The sequence below is a fragment of the Zosterops lateralis genome (assembly GCF_965231275.1).
Source record: "Zosterops lateralis genome assembly, chromosome: 8".
NCBI classification, from domain to species: Eukaryota; Metazoa; Chordata; class Aves; order Passeriformes; family Zosteropidae; genus Zosterops; species Zosterops lateralis.
In genome coordinates this window covers 27,975,030-27,992,865 of record NC_139768.1, presented here as the reverse complement: position 1 = coordinate 27,992,865, position 17,836 = coordinate 27,975,030, and the positions used below count along the sequence as shown (strand labels likewise).

The window sequence follows — 17,836 nt, the reverse complement described above, 5'->3', positions numbered from 1 at the left end:
CTTGAAGTAGAAAATGACTACAATTAAAATGAATATAATTCTGCTATAATAATGGAGCACTAAAAAAAAAAACACCACAAAAAACTTACACTATCTTTTATTTGTCTCTTATTTGACTCCTGTTTAGGAAGGTAAAACCACTTATTACACTGCTCAATGAAGAATAAATGGAACAAACCCTGTGTTGCACTGTCTGCCTCTGCTCAGGGAAAGGAATTAGGAGATGAGTGGAATGAAGCCCCCCTCTGGCATGAGGACAAACACATCCTTATGTCCCAATCCTTTTCCTGTACTACATCTTGAAAATTTATTGGGAAGAGACTCTGACTCTGTGCTCTGGATTTCATTATCCAAATATTAGTGGAGAATGAGATAGAAATGACAACTGACTGAAGGTGTTTGATGACATCTTTCATACTTTTCCTACAGAATGTAAAGGCAGGAGGAAGGAAGGAGGAAAGCTGATAGCTCAGAGATTCTCAGTGTATTTAAACACAAACCTATACCTAAAGAGAGCTAAAATTACTGTATTGTATAAAAGTGTTCTATCTTTTTTATTTGAGAGTAAAATCTTTCTGACTTTTCAAAGAAATATTCTTTGAGAACTATTCTTTGCCTTTGGAACTGTTCTTAAATGATACCCTTCCATTGTAATCCTTTTACAACTTCCAGGCTCTTTGAAATAATGATTGCCTCCTCGCACACATTCTGTGAGGAGCACAATAACTGACGTATCCATTTCAAAACATGCTGGGAAAGAAAACAGTATCAATTTAAAATGAAAACCTGGGAAACAGCATCTCAGGAGCCAGGCAAGTACTGCTGGTGGAACAGCTGTGGTCTCCTGGCTCAAGGGCTGTCCCTTGCCATGAGGTTTCTGCCGAGGTCTGCTGGCACTGAGAATTATTTCTGAGAGGTGCTTTTCATCAGCACTTTTCATCATCGTTCCATGAGACATTCCAGTTCAGCCGGCCAGGAAAACCCAAGTCGTGAGCTTGTTCCAGCTCAGCATCCTCAAGAGTTTAGCAAGACCAAGCGCTGGTGCCGTGCCGGGATTGGGGTGTGAGGGCGGGCTGGGAGTGAGCAGGGGGAGCAGCCCTGGGGGAAGAGCTGGGGGGCTGCGGGTGAGGGCTGGCCTTGCCCAAAGCCCCTGTGCTGGGCTGATCCCCCACCTGGGCACCAGGGGAGGGCATTCCGCCTGCTCAGGTGAGAGCCCACCTGCAGAGCCGCCCCGGCCCCGGGCCGGCACATCGGCCTGTGGAGCAGCTCCACAGGAGGCCGTGGAGGTGGTTTGAGGGACGGAGCGCCGGTCCCTTGAGGAAAGGCTGAGAGAGCTGGGATCGGCCAGCACGGGAAATAAAAAGCTTTGTGGCGACCTCATCGCGGCGTTCCCGCGCCTGGAGGGGCCTACAGGAAGGATGGAGAGAGACTGTTTACTGCCTGGAGCGACAGGACAAGGGGGAATGGCTTCGAGTGCCTTCCCATACCGGTGTGAGCCCTGGGGAGCGGCGCAGGATGAGCAGCGAGCGCTGGCACCGAGCGCCGGGGAAGGGCTGGGCTGCCGGTGCGGGGCCGGGCGGGGCTGAGCACGGGGAGCTGCAGGGCCGGCCCGGAGCGCCGCCCTCGGCACGGCCACAGCCCCGGCCCCGTGCCCGGGGGACGCGGGCGGAGCCGGGAGGGGCATCCCGGCCCCCGGTCCCGCCCCCGGCCCCTCTCCGCTCCACCCCACTGTCCTCATCCACCCGCCGGCCCGCCCCCGGCTCCCGGCCCCGCTCCACCCCACTGTCCTCCTCCATCCCCCCCGCATCGACCCCGCTGGGCTCACCCCGCCCGCCTCCCCCGGCCCGCCCCCGGTGCCGGGTCCCGGTCCCGCTCCACCCCACTGCCCGCATCCCGCAGCCCGGCCCCGCTCCGCCCCGCCGCCCGCATCCCCCGGCTCCCAGTGCCGCTCCATCCCAGTGCCCGCATCCCGCGGCCCCGCCCGCATCCCCCGGCCGGCTCCACCCCGGTGCCCGTATCCCCGGCCCGCCCCCGGCCCCGCTCCTCCCCGCCCGCATCCCCGGCCCCGGCGCTCCCCCCGCGCTGTCCCCGCCCCGCCGCGCTGTGGCCGCCGCGGGCAGCGGGCGGCTCGGGGCTCGGGGCTCCGGGCGCTGCCATGCGGGCGGGCGGCGCCGGGGCGCGGGGCGGCTGAGGGCGGCGGCGGGGCCGGCCGCGGGAGCCGCGGGAGCCGCCGGGCCGGCGGGGAGAGGCCGCGGGGCATGCCAGCCGCCCGCCCCGATGTTTCACTGGAGCAAGTGGAAGAAGAGGATGGGAGCGAGCGCCTCCTCCTCCAAGAGACCCGTCTTCGACGAGCGGGAGGACGGTGAGTGCGGAGCGAGATGCTCCGGGGTGCCCGCTCTGCCCCGGGATGTTCTGCCCTGCCCTGCCCTGCCCTGCCCTGCCCTGCCCTGCCCTGCCCTGCCCTGCCCTGCCCTGCCCAGCCCGGGCTGTCCGGCTCCGGGGCACTGCCCTGCCCTGCCCAGCCCCGGCGGGGCCGGTGCCGGGGCGCCGTGTCCCGGGTGCCGTGTCCCGGGTGCCCTGTCCTGAGATCCCTAGCCGGCGGGGCCCTGTCCCGGGGTGCCGAGCTGCCCCTGCCCGGCGCTGGGGTCCCTGCGGTGCCCTCGGGCTGCGGGGGCTGCAGGCGGGGCCGTGCCGGGTGCGGGGGTCCGGCCGGGCGTTGTCCCCCCCGCAGGACGCAAAGACTCTGCCCGTGGACACCCCACGGACACGGCGGGAGACTGAGAGGGGCGGCGGGGGGCCGGTTCAGCAGCAAAGTTTCAGTCTGTGCACGGACAGCCGAGGGCGGGCCGGACCATCAGCACCCCAACACCGCTGGCAGCGCAGAAAGCTGCTTGGGGGTTTCCCCAAAGTATAAGTGGGATTGTTGTTTTTTTTTTTTTTTTTAGAAATACACCGTGAAATATCACCGTTGCGTTAGAAATCTCGGGTGCAGGGTGAAATTTCAGAGGAGCGAAGGAAGGAAACTTCTTTTGGGTGAGGGGATAGCCGGGAGAGCCATCGGGGCAGCAGACGGTGCCGGGTGGCTGGGGCAGTCCTGAGGGCTGCCTTCCCCCTGTGGTATCAACCGAGCACACCCAAAAATCCCTGTGCGTGTGGGGATGCTGGAACTGTGCACTGGATAAAGCTGGAGTTGGACGTGTTAGTTTGAGTCTGAGTGCAGTGGTGTGAGGGTCGGGTCTGCTGGAATTCCCTCGGTGAGGGGACCACACCTGTCTGTGCTGCTCTGGCAGCCGACAGGGGTTACATCAGGCAAACTTTTCCTGGCACAAGAGCTGGTTGATTTCTCCAACACGTTTTTATTAGCAATTCACACCGAGCAAGCCGAGTAAAGACACTTAGATCGGAGGCTTTGTTGCAGTTTCATTCTGAAAGCAAAATTTCTTTCTGAGAGGCTTTTAATTCTGCCCTGAGCCTGTGTGCAGCCAGCCAGGGCCAGTGAGCTCTGCAGCTGAATGAGTGACTGCTGACAGGAGCCTGGGAACACCTCTTCAGGTACTTTGAAGCAGGGTTTTTGCTGTGTCCCAATTATTGGCACATGGCTTCCTTGCTATCCCCTGCTTTTCCATAATCCCTTGTTAGAGTGTGCTCAGAGCAATTACAGTGTCGTTCCAGTGAACTCATATTTACTGTCATGGCACAGTTGCTATGGTGATCTCTTAAGACATCCCAATAACTTCCTTAGATAAAGAAGCTGGTTGATACTTGGGTTTGTGTGTGACATAATGTGGAAGAGTTACTAGTGACAACAATTTGATGAGAAATCAATTAAAATATAAAAAGGAAAAGGCCATTTGGTGTATGAAATGTTGCCCATACGGGGTTCCTTGTGCTGGATCTCTGCACCAGGATGAGCCTGACTGCTGAAATCCAGCAGATAATCTCTGTTAATTTTGTCAGGGAGTATGTAAATAGAAGGTTAAGGTTTATTGTAATCAGTAGTAACACACCTAGTATTTTTCCTTAGATAAATCTGACTCCAAATCATGGCAGACCTTACAGTGTCCCTGACTTCCTGGGGACTGTTTTTGGGACTTCACTGAGTCACTGGTTCCTGTCACACCACCGTGGCTGACCAGTGCACGGGAGCAGTGATGTGTTTGCTGTCTCTTGGTGCAAAACAGCAGGCCCCAGAGGGTTACCCACTGCTTACCCCTCCATTAAGAATTGCAGTTTCTCCTCAGCCTGCACCTGTCCAGCCCCAGCTGCTGCCAAATCTCCTCTGGATAAGTGCAGAGCTCCTGTGTCCCCCCTCTCTCTGGAGGGCCACGGCTGCTGCCGTCCTTGGTGGGACGTGTGGGTTGGGCTCTCCGAGTCTGTGACTCCAGGGGTAAACTGAGTATCCCAGAGTATGTCCTAAGGACCTTCTCTCAACGCTCTCCACTTGTTCAGCATCTTTTCTGTCAGTGCTGGGGCTGGGCTTGTTCTTTGGCAGGAGGTGGAAGCTGGTGCAGGTTCAGCTGCTGTGTGGAGCTGGCTCCTGGTCCATCCAGGGCCAGAGCAGTGTGGAGCTGAGCTCTGGGGAGCCATGCCCGAGGCACAGCTCTGCTGCTTCCTCCTGGCTTCCCTTCCTGGCTGCTGTGGTGTCCCCATGCCCAGTTTCCCCCAGCTGAGGTGAGTTCCCATGGCTGTGAGGTGGGTGCAGTGCCTGGTGCTGCGCTGGGCACAGTTCACCTGTCCCTGCCTGGCTGCAGGGCACACTGTGCTGCTCCCTGCCTGCACACACAGCCTGCCAGGTATTCCTTTCAGAGCTGGGCTTCAGCTAACAGGAAAGCTGAGTCTGTATCTGTGTGTGCCTCCAGGGAGCCCTGCCATGGGGGACATGGGTTTGTCTGCCTGTGGGAGCTGCTGCTCCAGCTGGGTCCAGTCCCACAGAAAACCTGGCAAGCTGCACATCCATCAGCTGGGAGTGAGCTGCAGCCTGTCCAGCTGGAGGCTGCCTAGGGATGCCTTTTTGAGAGCTTGGTTTTGGCAAGGTGCGTGGTACCCTGTTCACAAACGGAGAAAGTTAATGAATGGAGGGGAAGAAGGAAAAACAAAGTAAGGGGAAAAGTATGGGAAGAAGAAAACAAGGCAAAAGAACAGAAGGGCTGCAGGGTGGAGCACTCTGAGATATGGAGTGCTGGAGTAAGGTGGGCTGTGAGCTGAAGTGAATTGTAGTGGGCTTGTTGGTTCTGCATTACCATTGTTGTCTGGTTTCCATCAGCAAAAACACACCCTGGTCTGCAGGGGCTTTTCAGGGTTTGTTGTTCATACCTGTAAGGAGCTTTTAAAAACTCCTCACTCAAGGAGAGGATTTGTTCTCCAGCTCCAGGGAAGGGTGGTCACTGCCTGTCTGCTGGCTGAGACACATCTCTCTGTGCATGGCACTGGGGTCTCACAGAATCGTGTGGGTTGGAAAAAGCCTCCAGGACCATTGAGTCCAAGTTGTGCCCACCAAGGGATCCCCACCCTGTCCCTTGCCTGGAGCTCTGAGTGTCACCTCCAGGAATTCCTGGGACACCTCCAGGGATGGGCACTCCAAACCTCCCTGGGCACTTCCAAGGCCTGAGCACCCTTTCCATGGGGAAATTCCTGCTGCTGTCCAGCCTGAGGCTCCCCTGGCCCAGCCTGAGGCCGTTCCCTCTCCTCCTGTCCCTGTTCCCTGGGAGCAGAGTCTGACCCCCCTGGCTGTCCCCTCCTGTCAGGGAGTTGGAGAGCAAGAGGAGGCACGGAAGTCACGGGGCTCGTTTATCATTTAGGCAGGAATTTTGCCGTCATTCTGGGAAACAGCCAAGGAAGTTTTTTTGACATCTCCCTCCTTGTTAAAAAAAAAAAAAATAAATAAAGGTTTTAAATTTTTTTTTTTTTAGACCAAGTGAGGAAAACCTGTCATTGTAAAGCCAATGGGAATGTTTCAACCCAGATATCTCAAAAATGCTTAGCAGAGTTGTTGGACTTGGGCACCAGGGCTGAGCAGGAGGAAATCCAGGGCACACTTAGTGCTATTAACATTGCCCACAGTTGTGTTACGCGAGATAGGGGGGAAACCACAGCATGATTTATCTCTCTATGCAATTGTGTCTGAAGAAGAATTTCAAGAGTGCATTTTGGATGTGGTTTCTCCTGAATCAAAGTGGTTTACTAAAAAAACTGTGTGTAAATATACATGAGAATCTGTGAAGCCATCTGCTGCTTTTTGCTTTGCTGTGCCTCCCCTCGCTGACACGAGGCAAGTGGTCCAGGGTTCCTGTCCGTGTCCTGATGCTGGGTTAGTTTTTCTGCTGATGTACAAGGTTTTAATGGTGCAGCCCAGTGACTTTCATCACGATCAGTATTTTGTCTCAATCACTTTTCCCCCCATCTCTCCATCTCTCGTTTGACTCTGCCAGAATGCAGATGGTGTTTTGTAAGGGGGTCAGGTGCAGGCGCCTGTGTTTATCCTACTTGCATCAAAATCAACTTTTAAGCACGAGTTTTTCAGTTCTCCAGCTCGTGGTGAAGCTGTCCCAGTAAAGCAGCCTGACTGTGTGTGCTCAGGGTTAGTCCGGGTCAGGGAAGTGTCCCTGGTGTCATGTGCCGTGTCCCTCGGGAACGAGCTCAGCTGACCCTGGGAAGGGGCGCCGGGCTGGGGTTTGGGGCTGAAACAGAGGGGCAGGGGCAGGCAGCAGGGGCTGTGCAGGGTGTGGGGGTGCCGTGCTTCCTCTCCGCCCTCTGTGTGTTGGTGGATGTGGGGCTGGGGGGTCCCAAAGAGCCGCTCAGAGCTTCCGAGCAGAGCAGGATGTGGGATGTGGTGATGTGGGAGCCCGGGCGGCTGTGCCCGCCCCGATGCCACTCTGGCTGTGCCTTTTGCCGGGGGCGCAGCTCTGGGGACACGCGGGGACTCCGGAGCTCCCCAGCGCTCCTCATCCCGCGGCGTGGCACCGTCCCCATGGAAACGGGCGAGAAGCTGCAAACCCTGGGGGAGCTGCTTTAGATAATACCCGTTTTCATATCAGGCCGCGTGTTGGCAGGCGTGGGGGTCACACACCGGGAGCGGGAGCGGGAGCAGCCCGCCTGCCCCGGCCCGGCACGGAGCGCTGGGCAGGGATGGGACTGGGCGTGCGGTGCCAGCCGGGTCCTGCATCCCCCCTGCATCTCCCCTGCATTCCCTCCGGGCATCCCGCATGCCCCCGGCGTTCCGCATCCCCCCGGAGTCCTGCAGCCGCCTCCTCCCAGCCTGCCCCTGCAGGGGCTGCCGGCTGCAGCTCCGGGCAGCTCCCGGACCCGCTGTCCTTGTCACCTGCATCCGGCCGAGCTCAAGGGTTCAGTCCCCGCAGCTCTTTGTGCTCCTGCTTTTACTTCCTCTGTCCTGCTCCCATGGGAGGGAGGTGCCCAGCGTTCTCCACGCTCTCAGCAGTTTTTCAGCTTGGGATTCTTCCCCAAAAGTTTTTGTTGCAGGGGTTGGGACCTTCAGGGAAACGAGGGCATGCTGCCAGACAGTCAGGCCTTGGGGGCAACGGGGACGTGGCAGGATGGGGAACAAAGCCTCACCTCCCTTGCTCTGTGTCCTTCACCTCCGGGGGAACCCAAACCCTTCTGGCCAGGTTTGTGACAGGTCTGGGGACATCCTGCTGTGCTGCTGGGAGATGACTGTGGAGATGGATCCAAGGATAGGGGAAAGTTTCTCTCTCTCTCTCCTGAGATGGTCAGTGCTAGTCTTGGGGCAGCCAGCATGGCCTGGCTGTGTCCCCTGGCCCCTGTGGGCCAGGGCTGCCCCTAAGCATTGCCCCTGCTGGTGCTGGCCATGTTCCTCACCTGAGTGTCACCTCAGCTGGGCAGGGCTTGCAAGCCCTGGGCAGGAGACATTGCCCTCTCATTGGAAATCGGTAGTCTAGTGCTGAGTTAGGCAGTTGTAAAATCCCAAATACTACTTGTTGGGGGTCAGATACAGATGTGCTAATCTTCCATGCTCTGCAAACCACTGACTCAAGTGTTCCCTGCTCAGACTGCAAGGAGAACTTTTCCCATAGCCTGGCTTTCATGGCTGTGGGTTGGGAGCACAGATGTCTTCCCTGATATTTAAACACAAGGGAAAAAAGCCTTTCTGCACAATCAAAGTGGTAGCTAAGTAAGTGAGTGGGGGGAGGAGGGAATGGGAACTGCAAGGAGGTGTCAGCAAAGCTGTGTTTAGCATCATCAGGGGGGGCTTTGTTCTGGCTGCCCCTGGATTTGGGATGTTTTGCCTGTGCTTTGCCCAGGGATTCACTCTCTCTGTGGGCTCTCTGTCCCCAGCCTCCTGGCTGAGCCCTCCCCCTCATTCCCACCAAGGACAGAGAACTTTTCTAGGCATGAAGCTTTGCAGTGTCATGTAAGGCAGAAATAGGTTAAATCCTGGGAATTCAACAATTTCAGGCCATGGAGGTGTGTGGTACCATGTGCAGTGTTGGGGTTACTGGCTCTGGGCTGGTTAATTAATGACTGTGCTGTCCCTCTGCACCCTGCTGGCTGAAGTCTGAAGAAAAGCCATTCTCGAGGGGCTCGTGTGTCTGTGGGAGATCTGAGGAGAGCAGATTGGGGTGAAATGAGCCCTCAGGGCAGCTGAGACTGTTCCCATGGAGCCAGAGTAACAAAAAATAAACAGCACAACAGCAACTTGAGGGGCATTTGACGGATAGGGAGGGACAAGGGCGATCAAGGAAAAGTCACTGGAAGTACCATTCAAGTGAAATATTAAATCAGATTAATTCTTGGTGTATTCTGTGGGGCCCACAGTCCTCATGACTGCCTTGGAATGGGTTTCCTGTGATTTGGGAATAACATGAAGGAGCACGTGGCTGGGATCTGCCCACCTTGTCCCCATGTCCCCAGTGCTGTGTGGTGACCTTCCTGGCAGGGCTGGCACTGCCCAGTGTCTACAGCTGTCCTTCCTGGGCCACACATCCCGGGAGATGGGGCTGATGGAGCTGTGGAGAGCAGCAGGGGCAGCAGCAGAGCTGTGCTGTCAGTGCTGCCTGGGAGGCAGCACAAGGTCACCTCCTCCTGTGCCTGGTGCCAGGGCAGTGAGTGGCGCTCGACAAGAAAAACCTTCCCAGAAATGAAAAACGCTGCTCTTTTTGCAGCTTGGTGCTTTCACCATCTGAAACTGGGGTGCTGAAGCAACTGGCTGGGTTCTTGGTGTGTCACACTGGGGGAGGAGGGGTGTGGAGCTGGTGTGTGCCCATTGCCCACACAGGGCTGGGAGAGCCTGGGTTTCCTTATGAACATTGCTCTAGTTCCTGTGGGAATGCCTGAGGTGGAGCATTGCTCACCCACAGGGCTGCTGTGCCCTGGGTCAGGGCTTGGCTTTCCACCTGCTGAGGACACAGGTAAGGTTCTGTGGGGGTGGCCCAGCTGGGCTCAGACAGGGGACATTGCTGAGCTGATTTTCAGGGCAGCCTGGGGTGCACTAGCAGGTCTGACTGTCCCCACTGTGTCCAGTGGAGCTGCTCTCCAGTTGTGAAGGCACAGTCCCTCAGCAGCTCTGGAGCCTCTCCTGCCTGGGGGGTTGTTAAGGTGCAGTTTGCACACCTGGCTGCACGTCCTGTGCTGAGCCACCCCATTATCATCACCAACAGCTGCCTGTGCTGGGATGTGGCCAGAGGCCACAGAGGCAGCACAGGGAGTGTGGCAGGCTCTGAGAGCTGCCAAGTGGGGTGTCCCTCCCAGGTGTGTGTGTGCCAGCCCAGGTGTGTGCCAGGGAGGGATCCTCACTGGCTGGGCCCTGCCCAGGTGTTTGTCTCCTGAAGCAGTGTCAGGACAGCCTGAGAGCAGCTCAGCTCCTCTGCACAAGAGGAGATAAAAGTCAGTGTCCTCTTTCTCTCTCCCACTGCTCTTCAGGAATTCAATTGCTGTCGGTGACAGTTATGGAAAATTAAAAGTGCTCCGGATGTGTGGGAACAGCGTCTCTGAGCACTGCCAGCAATGAGGTGTGACAGTGTGACAGTGTTGATGTGTTCATTTACATGTCAGGTGCTGCTCAGGGCTCTCCCAGTACCTGGCAGTGCTGAGGAGATGCAGGCACTGAATGATGTTCAGGATTTTGTGGCCTGCTGGTTTGCCTGTGCCCATAAATCCTTACAGGCTGAGGGTTAGCCCTGCTGTGTGATTTAATTAAAATAAATTAAACTGCAATGTAATGTCTTTATAGCTTTGCTGATGTTTCTGGAAGCTGATAAATTTCGTTTATTATTCTAGAAAATGCCCTTACTTGGTTCTAGTGGCTCCAGCAAACCAAGGGCTCCTAAGGCTGATGATTCCTGAGTGACTTTCAGGGTAACCTGCAAAGCCCTGTCCCAACACAGTTACCTCATTGTCCAAGGTTTGCATTTGGTTACAGCTCAGCTGTCCAAAGATAAAGTGACATTTTGTATTTAGGTGGATGATCTGTGCATTGGAGCACTGGGGAGAGTGCTCAGCTTAGCTCTGAAGCAGAGTGGGGAGGGCAGGAGGGAGGCTATGGGAGCACTGCAGGTACTGGAGTGTGACTCTGGGTCTCCCATTCCTGCCTGAGCTGTCTTTACTCAGGAAAAAAAAAAAAGTTTTTCCTCTTTTTTTTTTATTTCTCCTGACCATAACCCTCTCCTACCTTCTGACAAGGAAAATGCACGACTCAACAGAAGTTGCCATCACTGCTTAAAATACCGAGTGTGATTTGTGTCCTGGGATTTTAGAGGGATCACATGGTGGCAAAAGGCCATCACAGGAGTTTCAGATATCCAGGGTGGGGAAAAAAGCACAGAAGAACAGGGAAACTTGGTAGAAACTGGGAACAAAATTAGATTGAGAATAACCTGTTGGAGTGTTTAGGAACCCAACACCCTTCCCAGCATCAGCAGTGAGGAGCATGGGTGTGTAGGTGGGACAGTCAGCAGAAAGCACACGCTGGTTCCTTGCAGAATTCCTGTGTTTTTAATTGTGTTAATTAATTATAATTTATAATAATTTTAATTTTCTGACAAAGGTCAGAAAGGTGAGCAGGGCTTGGGCTAAAGCTCAGCTCCCTCCTCTGAGCAGGCAGTTCCTGTGAGGTTTAGGAGAAACATTTGTGGGTGAGGGTGAATGTCCTGTGGGCCCTGGTGCTGGCTGGACACCCCTTTCCCCACATGGCTCAGTGTGTTTCACTGTCAGAAGGATAAAGATCATCTCCTGAGTGAGAGATGTGGCACATTTGGGAAACAAATGCCACAGAACCCATGGGAAAGCAACACACTGCATGTTGGCTTAGTATGTGCTGGTTCCAGTCTAAATGGGAACTGGCAGGCAGGACCAGCCAGCAGGGAACACAGAAAATGATACACATTATGTTTGGATTGTTTGCACTGTTGGAAAACGTGCTTTGTGCTTCACAGGAAATAGGGCCAAAGCTTGGTCCCAAATAATTTCCACTCCAGAGGCTCAATGGTGCATATGGTAAGCACATGAATAATTCATACACACACAAACAGCCCCCATGATTTCATATTCAAGCCTGATTCTAGATTTGCTCAGAACTTTGAACTGGCATGGATTAGTGGCTCTTCCAGCACAGAAGAGGCTTGGCAGGGCCTTCAGCACAGGATGAAACAATCCTCTCTCCTGGCAGTGCTGGTTGTATCTCCTAAGGGCTGGGAGCTTCCCTGCCATCCCTGCTGGGGTGGGCTGGCCAGTGACAGTGCCCAGAGCTCGGTGCCTCAAGTGCCTGCTGAGCTTGGCCTTGGCATGCTCTGTTTCCTTTCATACCCTGCTTCTCCTGTGACCAGGACCAAGGATTTTGGGGTTGCTGTGAGCTCAGCACAAAGCTCTGAGCCCCCCAAAGTGCAGTTTCTGTCCAAGGGGTGAGCTCACGCTGTGGGAGGAGGTGTGGGCACAGCAGCAGTGGGCAGTGGTTTGGGGTGTGCCCTGGGGTGTGAGTGTGCCCAGCAGGCACTGCCCACCTGCTCATCCCAGGGTTTCTGGGGTAACTGGGGAGTGCTGAGGTTTGGGTCCAGCTGTACCCAGCACAGCAGCAGTTAGGGTTGCAGCTGGCTGCACAGACACAGCACAGGAGCAGCTCTGGCTGCACAGACACAGCACAGGAGCAGCTCTGGCTGCAGCTGGAGGGACACAGACACAGCACAGGAGCAGCTCTGGCTGCAGCTGGAGGGCACAGAGGTGCTCCTGTCAGGTGCTGGCAGTGGCACTGTGATGCTGCTGCTCAGACATCCTGGCTGGCCCTGGCTCTCCATCCTCTGCCCGCAGCTCCCACAGGAGCCAGAGCCATGTGGCAGCTGCCTGGGGCTGTCAGTTCCTGCTCCAGCACCAACACGGGCTTTGCCCTGGTCTCTCGGGAGTGCCCTTACAGGCAGTGACAGCCCTGGAGCTCTGTGGCCACTCCAGTGCAGTGTGGGGCACGGACAGGGGCTGCTGCTCTGCTCCACTGGGTTTTATTCCGTGTTAAATGCCACAGCAGGAGCGTCAAGCAGGTGTCAAAACAAGCACAGCTGCAGCGAGGCAAACTTAGGGATTGATTAATGAATAGTTTCAGCCTGTTGTGTGTTTCTCTACATGGCTTTCTGATGTAAAGATCAATCTGTGAATTTATTTAAAAAATACCAGGTTTCTTTTAACTAGAACAAATTGCTTCTGTTTATCAAAAGGCTGCGTAACATCAACAAACAGTTCAGTCTCTGTTGCCCCTCAGCACTACTTGAGGAATCATTTTAGTTAGTGCTTCTTCTGGCCTTGGTTTGGATTTTTCCATGCTCTTAGCTTGGCATCCCCAAAGGAGTCACCCCTGCCTCCCCCGCTGCTCTCTCCAGAGGCCACTCTCCTCCTCCTGCTCTGTGCTGCAGTGGGGTTTTTCCACTGGCAGCTCTTCCCTTGCCAAGGCTGCCCAGTTAATTCCCTGGGGTTTGCTCTGCAGGCTGTCCCAGGGAGGATGGGTGGCCCTGGTGCCCAGAGGTCAGTGTTGGTGCTGGGGACACTGAGCTGACACAGCCCCAGGGATGTGCTCAGCCCCAGGAGCCACCTCTGCTGGGGTAGCAGCACCCAGGGGTGCTGTGCAGGCTGAGGAGGGGGCTCCCCAAGGGCCAGCACAGCCCCCCATGGAGGGGAGGGCAGTGCCCCTGCTCCACGTGCTGTTGCAGGACCAGCTCCCCTCCTCCCTGTGCCTGATCCTCTGTCAGATGTTCTTTCTTCCCAGAGCGAGCGGCACATCACTGCGCTCCAGAGAATTTCTGATCACAGAAGTAGGATGTCTGCTTTCCCCAGAGAACTGGAACTTGGTGAATAATTCTGTTTGACATCTGCTGTGAATTTGGGTCTGCTCTCTTCTTGTGGAGCTGGAATGAGTCCTGAGCGGTTGTGGGGACCCGTCCTGCAGGTGCCAGGTGGCTCAGCCCAGTCCCTGTGACACTCGGGTGCATCAGTGAGGTCTGACCATGGAGCCAATCTGTTCTCACACCTCCAAAAGAAAGAACAGGCTTGTTGTTAGCTACAGGGAGCACCAAAGGGGATCACTGCTCCTCCCTGGGGTCAAGCAAAATATCTTCAGGTTTTCATCACTCTCTTGTTGTTTTTTCCTTCCCAGATTTACTATGATTGGCAGCATGTGTGAGTGATACCCTCTCATTCACACTGTCTTGCTCCTAATTTTTCCTTCTTTGCCAAAAAGAGCCTCTTCCATTTGCAGAGCTGTGGGAAATGCCTGCCCAGCCCAATGTGTGGCAGAACACAGACCTGCATGTGGGGACACTGGCGGTCCCAGAGACACCAACCCCTCCTGGTACTGCCTCAGTGTCGGTGCTCTCCAGCCTTGGACCCAGTGGCTCCTGGAGCTGGAGCTGGTGCTCAGCTTGCTCGGGGCAGCTGGGCTCCCTCCTGAGCCCCTGCTGAGCCCCTGTTCCTGTGTCTGCCCTCCTCAGCTGAGTTTGAGGTCAGTGGAGAAGCAGCATTTCCACAGCCCTTAAACTGCAGCAGCAGCAGCTCTGCCGAGCAGCACATCCACTGAGCCCAGCCAAAGGTATTTTGGGAGCATGTCTGCTGCTCACGAGCCTCTGGGACAAAGATAGGACCGTGTGCCTGAAATAGCACCCTGGAGCCTGCACACCCCACCAGTGGCTGCTCTTGAGAGGGAAATCCAGAGTTTGTTTTCAAGTCATCATCACTGTGTTGACAAGGCTGTCGTGAGGAGAGCGGTCTCAGCTGGGAATGTCTGAATTAACTCCAAGTGCAGTGTACACACACACACATAGATAGTGCACACTGCTCACCGCCCAGTGTGGGCACAGAGAGGACTCCTGCCTTTTGGAACAGGTATTTCACACAGGATCACACAATCCCTGAGGCTGGAAAAGCCCTCCAGGATCACTGAAGTCCAGCTGTGCCCCATCCCCACCTTGTCCCCAGCCCAGAGCTCTCAGTGCCACCTCCAGGAATTCCTGGGACACCTCCAGGGATGGGCACTCCAAACCTCCCTGGGCACTTCCAAGGCCTGAGCACCCTTCCCAAGCCATGGAGGAGGTCGTGGTGGAGGGTGTGGGTTCACCATATGTCTTAAAAACCACAACCCCAAACCAGACATCACCATATTTTCATGGTGCTGATCCATCCAGATGCCAAGAAATGAGCAGAGCTGTCAGTTCAGCTCTTTTTCAGGAGATTTTTTTCTATTCTTTTTGATTTGTTTTTTGGTGCTCCAGTGGTGTGAAACGCTGCAGCAGAGACCATCCTTCAGTGCTGTGATTGCAGCAGTGCTGGGGTGCTAGAAAACAGGGAAATGCCATTTTCCAATAAAATGTCTCTTCTGTTGCATCTCTTGCAGCTCAAATGCTACATGGCTGGTGCACAGTTTGACTCTTTGGTGTATTTTCCCAGTCACCAGCCCCAGTGACACAGCAGGAGGAACAAGACTGTCTTTCATGACCCACAATGAATTTGCTGGTGTGGCAAGTAGTAAAAGCCTCTTTTGATGGAAAACTAGAAGCAGCTGATTGCAGAAAATATTCTTGGCCTCTTTGTGTTACAAAGAGTTGTTGTTTCAGGGCTGCTACATATTGTAGGAAACTCCAGTGCTTCTGGATTGGTTTGGGAAAAGCAATGATGATCAGGAGGCATAAAATAGATGGTAGAATATGTGATATCAAATAGAATGAGGGAGGTTATTCCCCAAAAGACTGTGTTTGTCTCAGACCTCTTAAACTCTCTCGTGTAATTTTAAAGAAAGGGAATGCTGAGTTCTGTTTTGTTATCAACGGTTTTAAAGTTCTCACTTAAAAATGCTTGTGTGTGATCTATCAGACTCTGGCTGCTGCTGTGAGCCCAGCAGTTTTGTCACAATCCCTCGCTGTTTGTTGCCGCACAGAACACAAAGTTAACCCAGGTGTGGGCGGCTCCTTCTCCTCTCTGCCCTGAGCAGCTTTTGTGGCTCTCCTTGGGTGCACAGAAAAAACCCGGCAGGTCTCAGGGCTTCAATTACCTGTGGTGACTGGATTTAATGTGGAAACACTTGGAAAAGTGTTCCTAATTATTAAAATTGCTGTTTTCTCCATTAATCAATGTTTTAGATCTTCCAAATACAGTGTCAGGGCCTTCCCAGTTGCTGTGGTACTGAAGTTAGCCATGGTCTGTCTACTTTGAGTGTCCTTGTGAGCCATTTCCTGATCTTTTAATACAAAGCCTTGTTGTTTTCCCTTCTCCCAGATGGCTCCTTCTCTGCAGGACGCAGTTGTGTGGTTGCAGGAGGGTGGGATACTGTTACAGCGTGAAAAGGTGCATTGGATTAGCAGCTGGCGCATCTCGAGGATGGCCCGTGCTGCTCGTTATTATCTGTGTTCCCAAAGCTCCGGGCAGGGCTGCTCAGGGCCCCGGGGCTGTGGGGGTGAGGGCAGGGTTCCCTCTGCCACCACAGCCCCAGCACCAGGGGACAGGGCCGGGCTGTCCCTTGGAGAGCTCCAGCACAGCTCTGCCCATCTGTGCACAGCTGCTGACTCAACTGGATCTCATTTTCCCTGAGCAGAGTGCACCCCTCCTTAACCTCCTGTGCCACACCCACTGCAGGTGAGATCCCTGAGCCATCCAGCCCCATCTCCAGGTGTGGAGCACCTGCCAAAGGGAGCCAGCAGGGCAGGAACATCTGCTCGCCTTGGTGTGACAGTGCGAGTGTCCCCGTTGCTCCCTGAGCCCGTCAGCCCGGGAGTGCTAACACAGCCTGACAACTCCTAAAAACACCCAGCTGGGGAATCTGCTCTGCAGTCTCGGGGTGCTCTTTGCCACAGGTTGGCAGCTGCTATATATAGAAACAGTCTGTTGTGTCTAAATTTACCTTCTTAATGTCACAGAGCATAAAGAACAATGGCAACCCTAAACGGGCATTTCAGGCAGGGAGTGGTGCAGGATGAGCAGTGGTGCCTGTGCCCAGCTGGGTGCTCTGGTGCTCCTCTCTCTGCTTCAGTCCCCAAGGCTGTTGGGTCACCCCTGTGTGCCTGTCTGCACCCCTGACACCCTGCCCTGGGTGCCCAGCAGCCCACTTGGGCCTGGGGCAAACCACAGCATTGTCAGGGTTTTTAAAGGAATGAGAAGGTGACTGAGGTGCTGCTGAGGCTGCAGTGGGCTGTGGGATGTGGCCCTTGCACAGGCAGCAGGAGCAGAGCTATGTGCCAAGGGGGAGCTGAAAGCCAGGTTTCAGGGAAGCCACCCTCAGGCTTCATTAGCACAGAGATTGATGCCAGTCTCCTTGTCAGTGGCAAAATTTGGATGTGGGCATTATTCTGCCTGGACCCATGGGTGTGTCTGACCAAGAGCCTCTCCTCTGCCACCAGGCACAGCCTTCTCACTGGGTGGGGAAAGGTCAGATCCATAACTGCAGTCAGGAATAATCATTAAACACAGGGAATTACCTATGGTGCCACCATTACAGACATATTTGCAAAAGAGGTAATTCTGTTCTTTAGGACAGGGATGTACCAGGGATGTGCCTTTCTAGCCCTCAGGTGCCCCAGCTTGTCTCACACTGATGTTCCTCACGAGGATCTGCTGTGAGGAGTGTGGCTGGGGCTGTTCTGGCAGACTCAAGACTAGGTTTCCCATGTGTGACCTAGGTGGGAGTTCCATTGCCCAGGGTTGTTTTGAAACCTTTCAGTGAAGCCCCACTGCTTGCAAGTTCTTTGTGTCTCAACACGATGCAAATGCAGCCCAAGGTTTCTGCAAAGTAGGTCCCTGCACACAGCAGAGTTTGTTTCTTGGTGCTGGGCTTGAGTAGAGCTGTGCAGTGTTGTCAGGCCCATGCCCTACATACCTGAATTCCTTCCTGCAGGTGCTTGCAGGGGGGTGTTTGGTCCATCAGCTCTGCCTGCAGGTGAACTCTAAATTGTTTTGTTGGCTCTGAGCACACAGAGGTGTTTGCCCAGGGGTCCCAGCACAGCCCAGCAGTGATGCTCAGGCCATGTTGGTGTGTCCTTTTGGGTCACAAAGTCCTCTCTTTAGGCAGGTGAGATGCCAGTTTGACTGGTGAGGTGGAAGTGAGTGACCCATTTGTCTGTGTAGAGACCCCCAGCTGCTCTGGGCTGGGAGCCCCCAGGCTGTGTATGCCCCCATGTTGGACTTGTGCCTCCCACATCTGGCACCAGGAGCATGTGGGGTGTCCTGGAGGACACCCCTGCAGCTGGTGTGCTGGGACATGGACTGGGAGAGAGACAGAGGGAATGGGGAAATGGAACCTGATTGTCCTGCTGGAGCTTCTGCCTCTGTGTGCCCACTGCATCCCAAACCTGTGTGCGTCCAGCCTGGCTGCTTGGGGTGCCTTGGGTGGTGTGAAGGGCTCAGT

General features: G+C 55.0%; 1 protein-coding gene across 1 annotated transcript in view; it reads left to right on the top strand.

The window, feature by feature from the left end:
- The first annotated feature begins 2,243 nt into the window (after window positions 1–2,243).
- Window positions 2,244–17,836, top strand: part of STK32C (serine/threonine kinase 32C) — a 64,216-nt gene continuing 48,623 nt past the window's right edge. Inside the window, exon 1 of the mRNA XM_083866546.1 lies at window positions 2,244–2,362. Within this exon, the coding sequence (XP_083722672.1) occupies window positions 2,278–2,362 (85 nt within the window). The 5' untranslated portion in view covers window positions 2,244–2,277. The remainder of the gene's footprint in view (window positions 2,363–17,836) is intronic.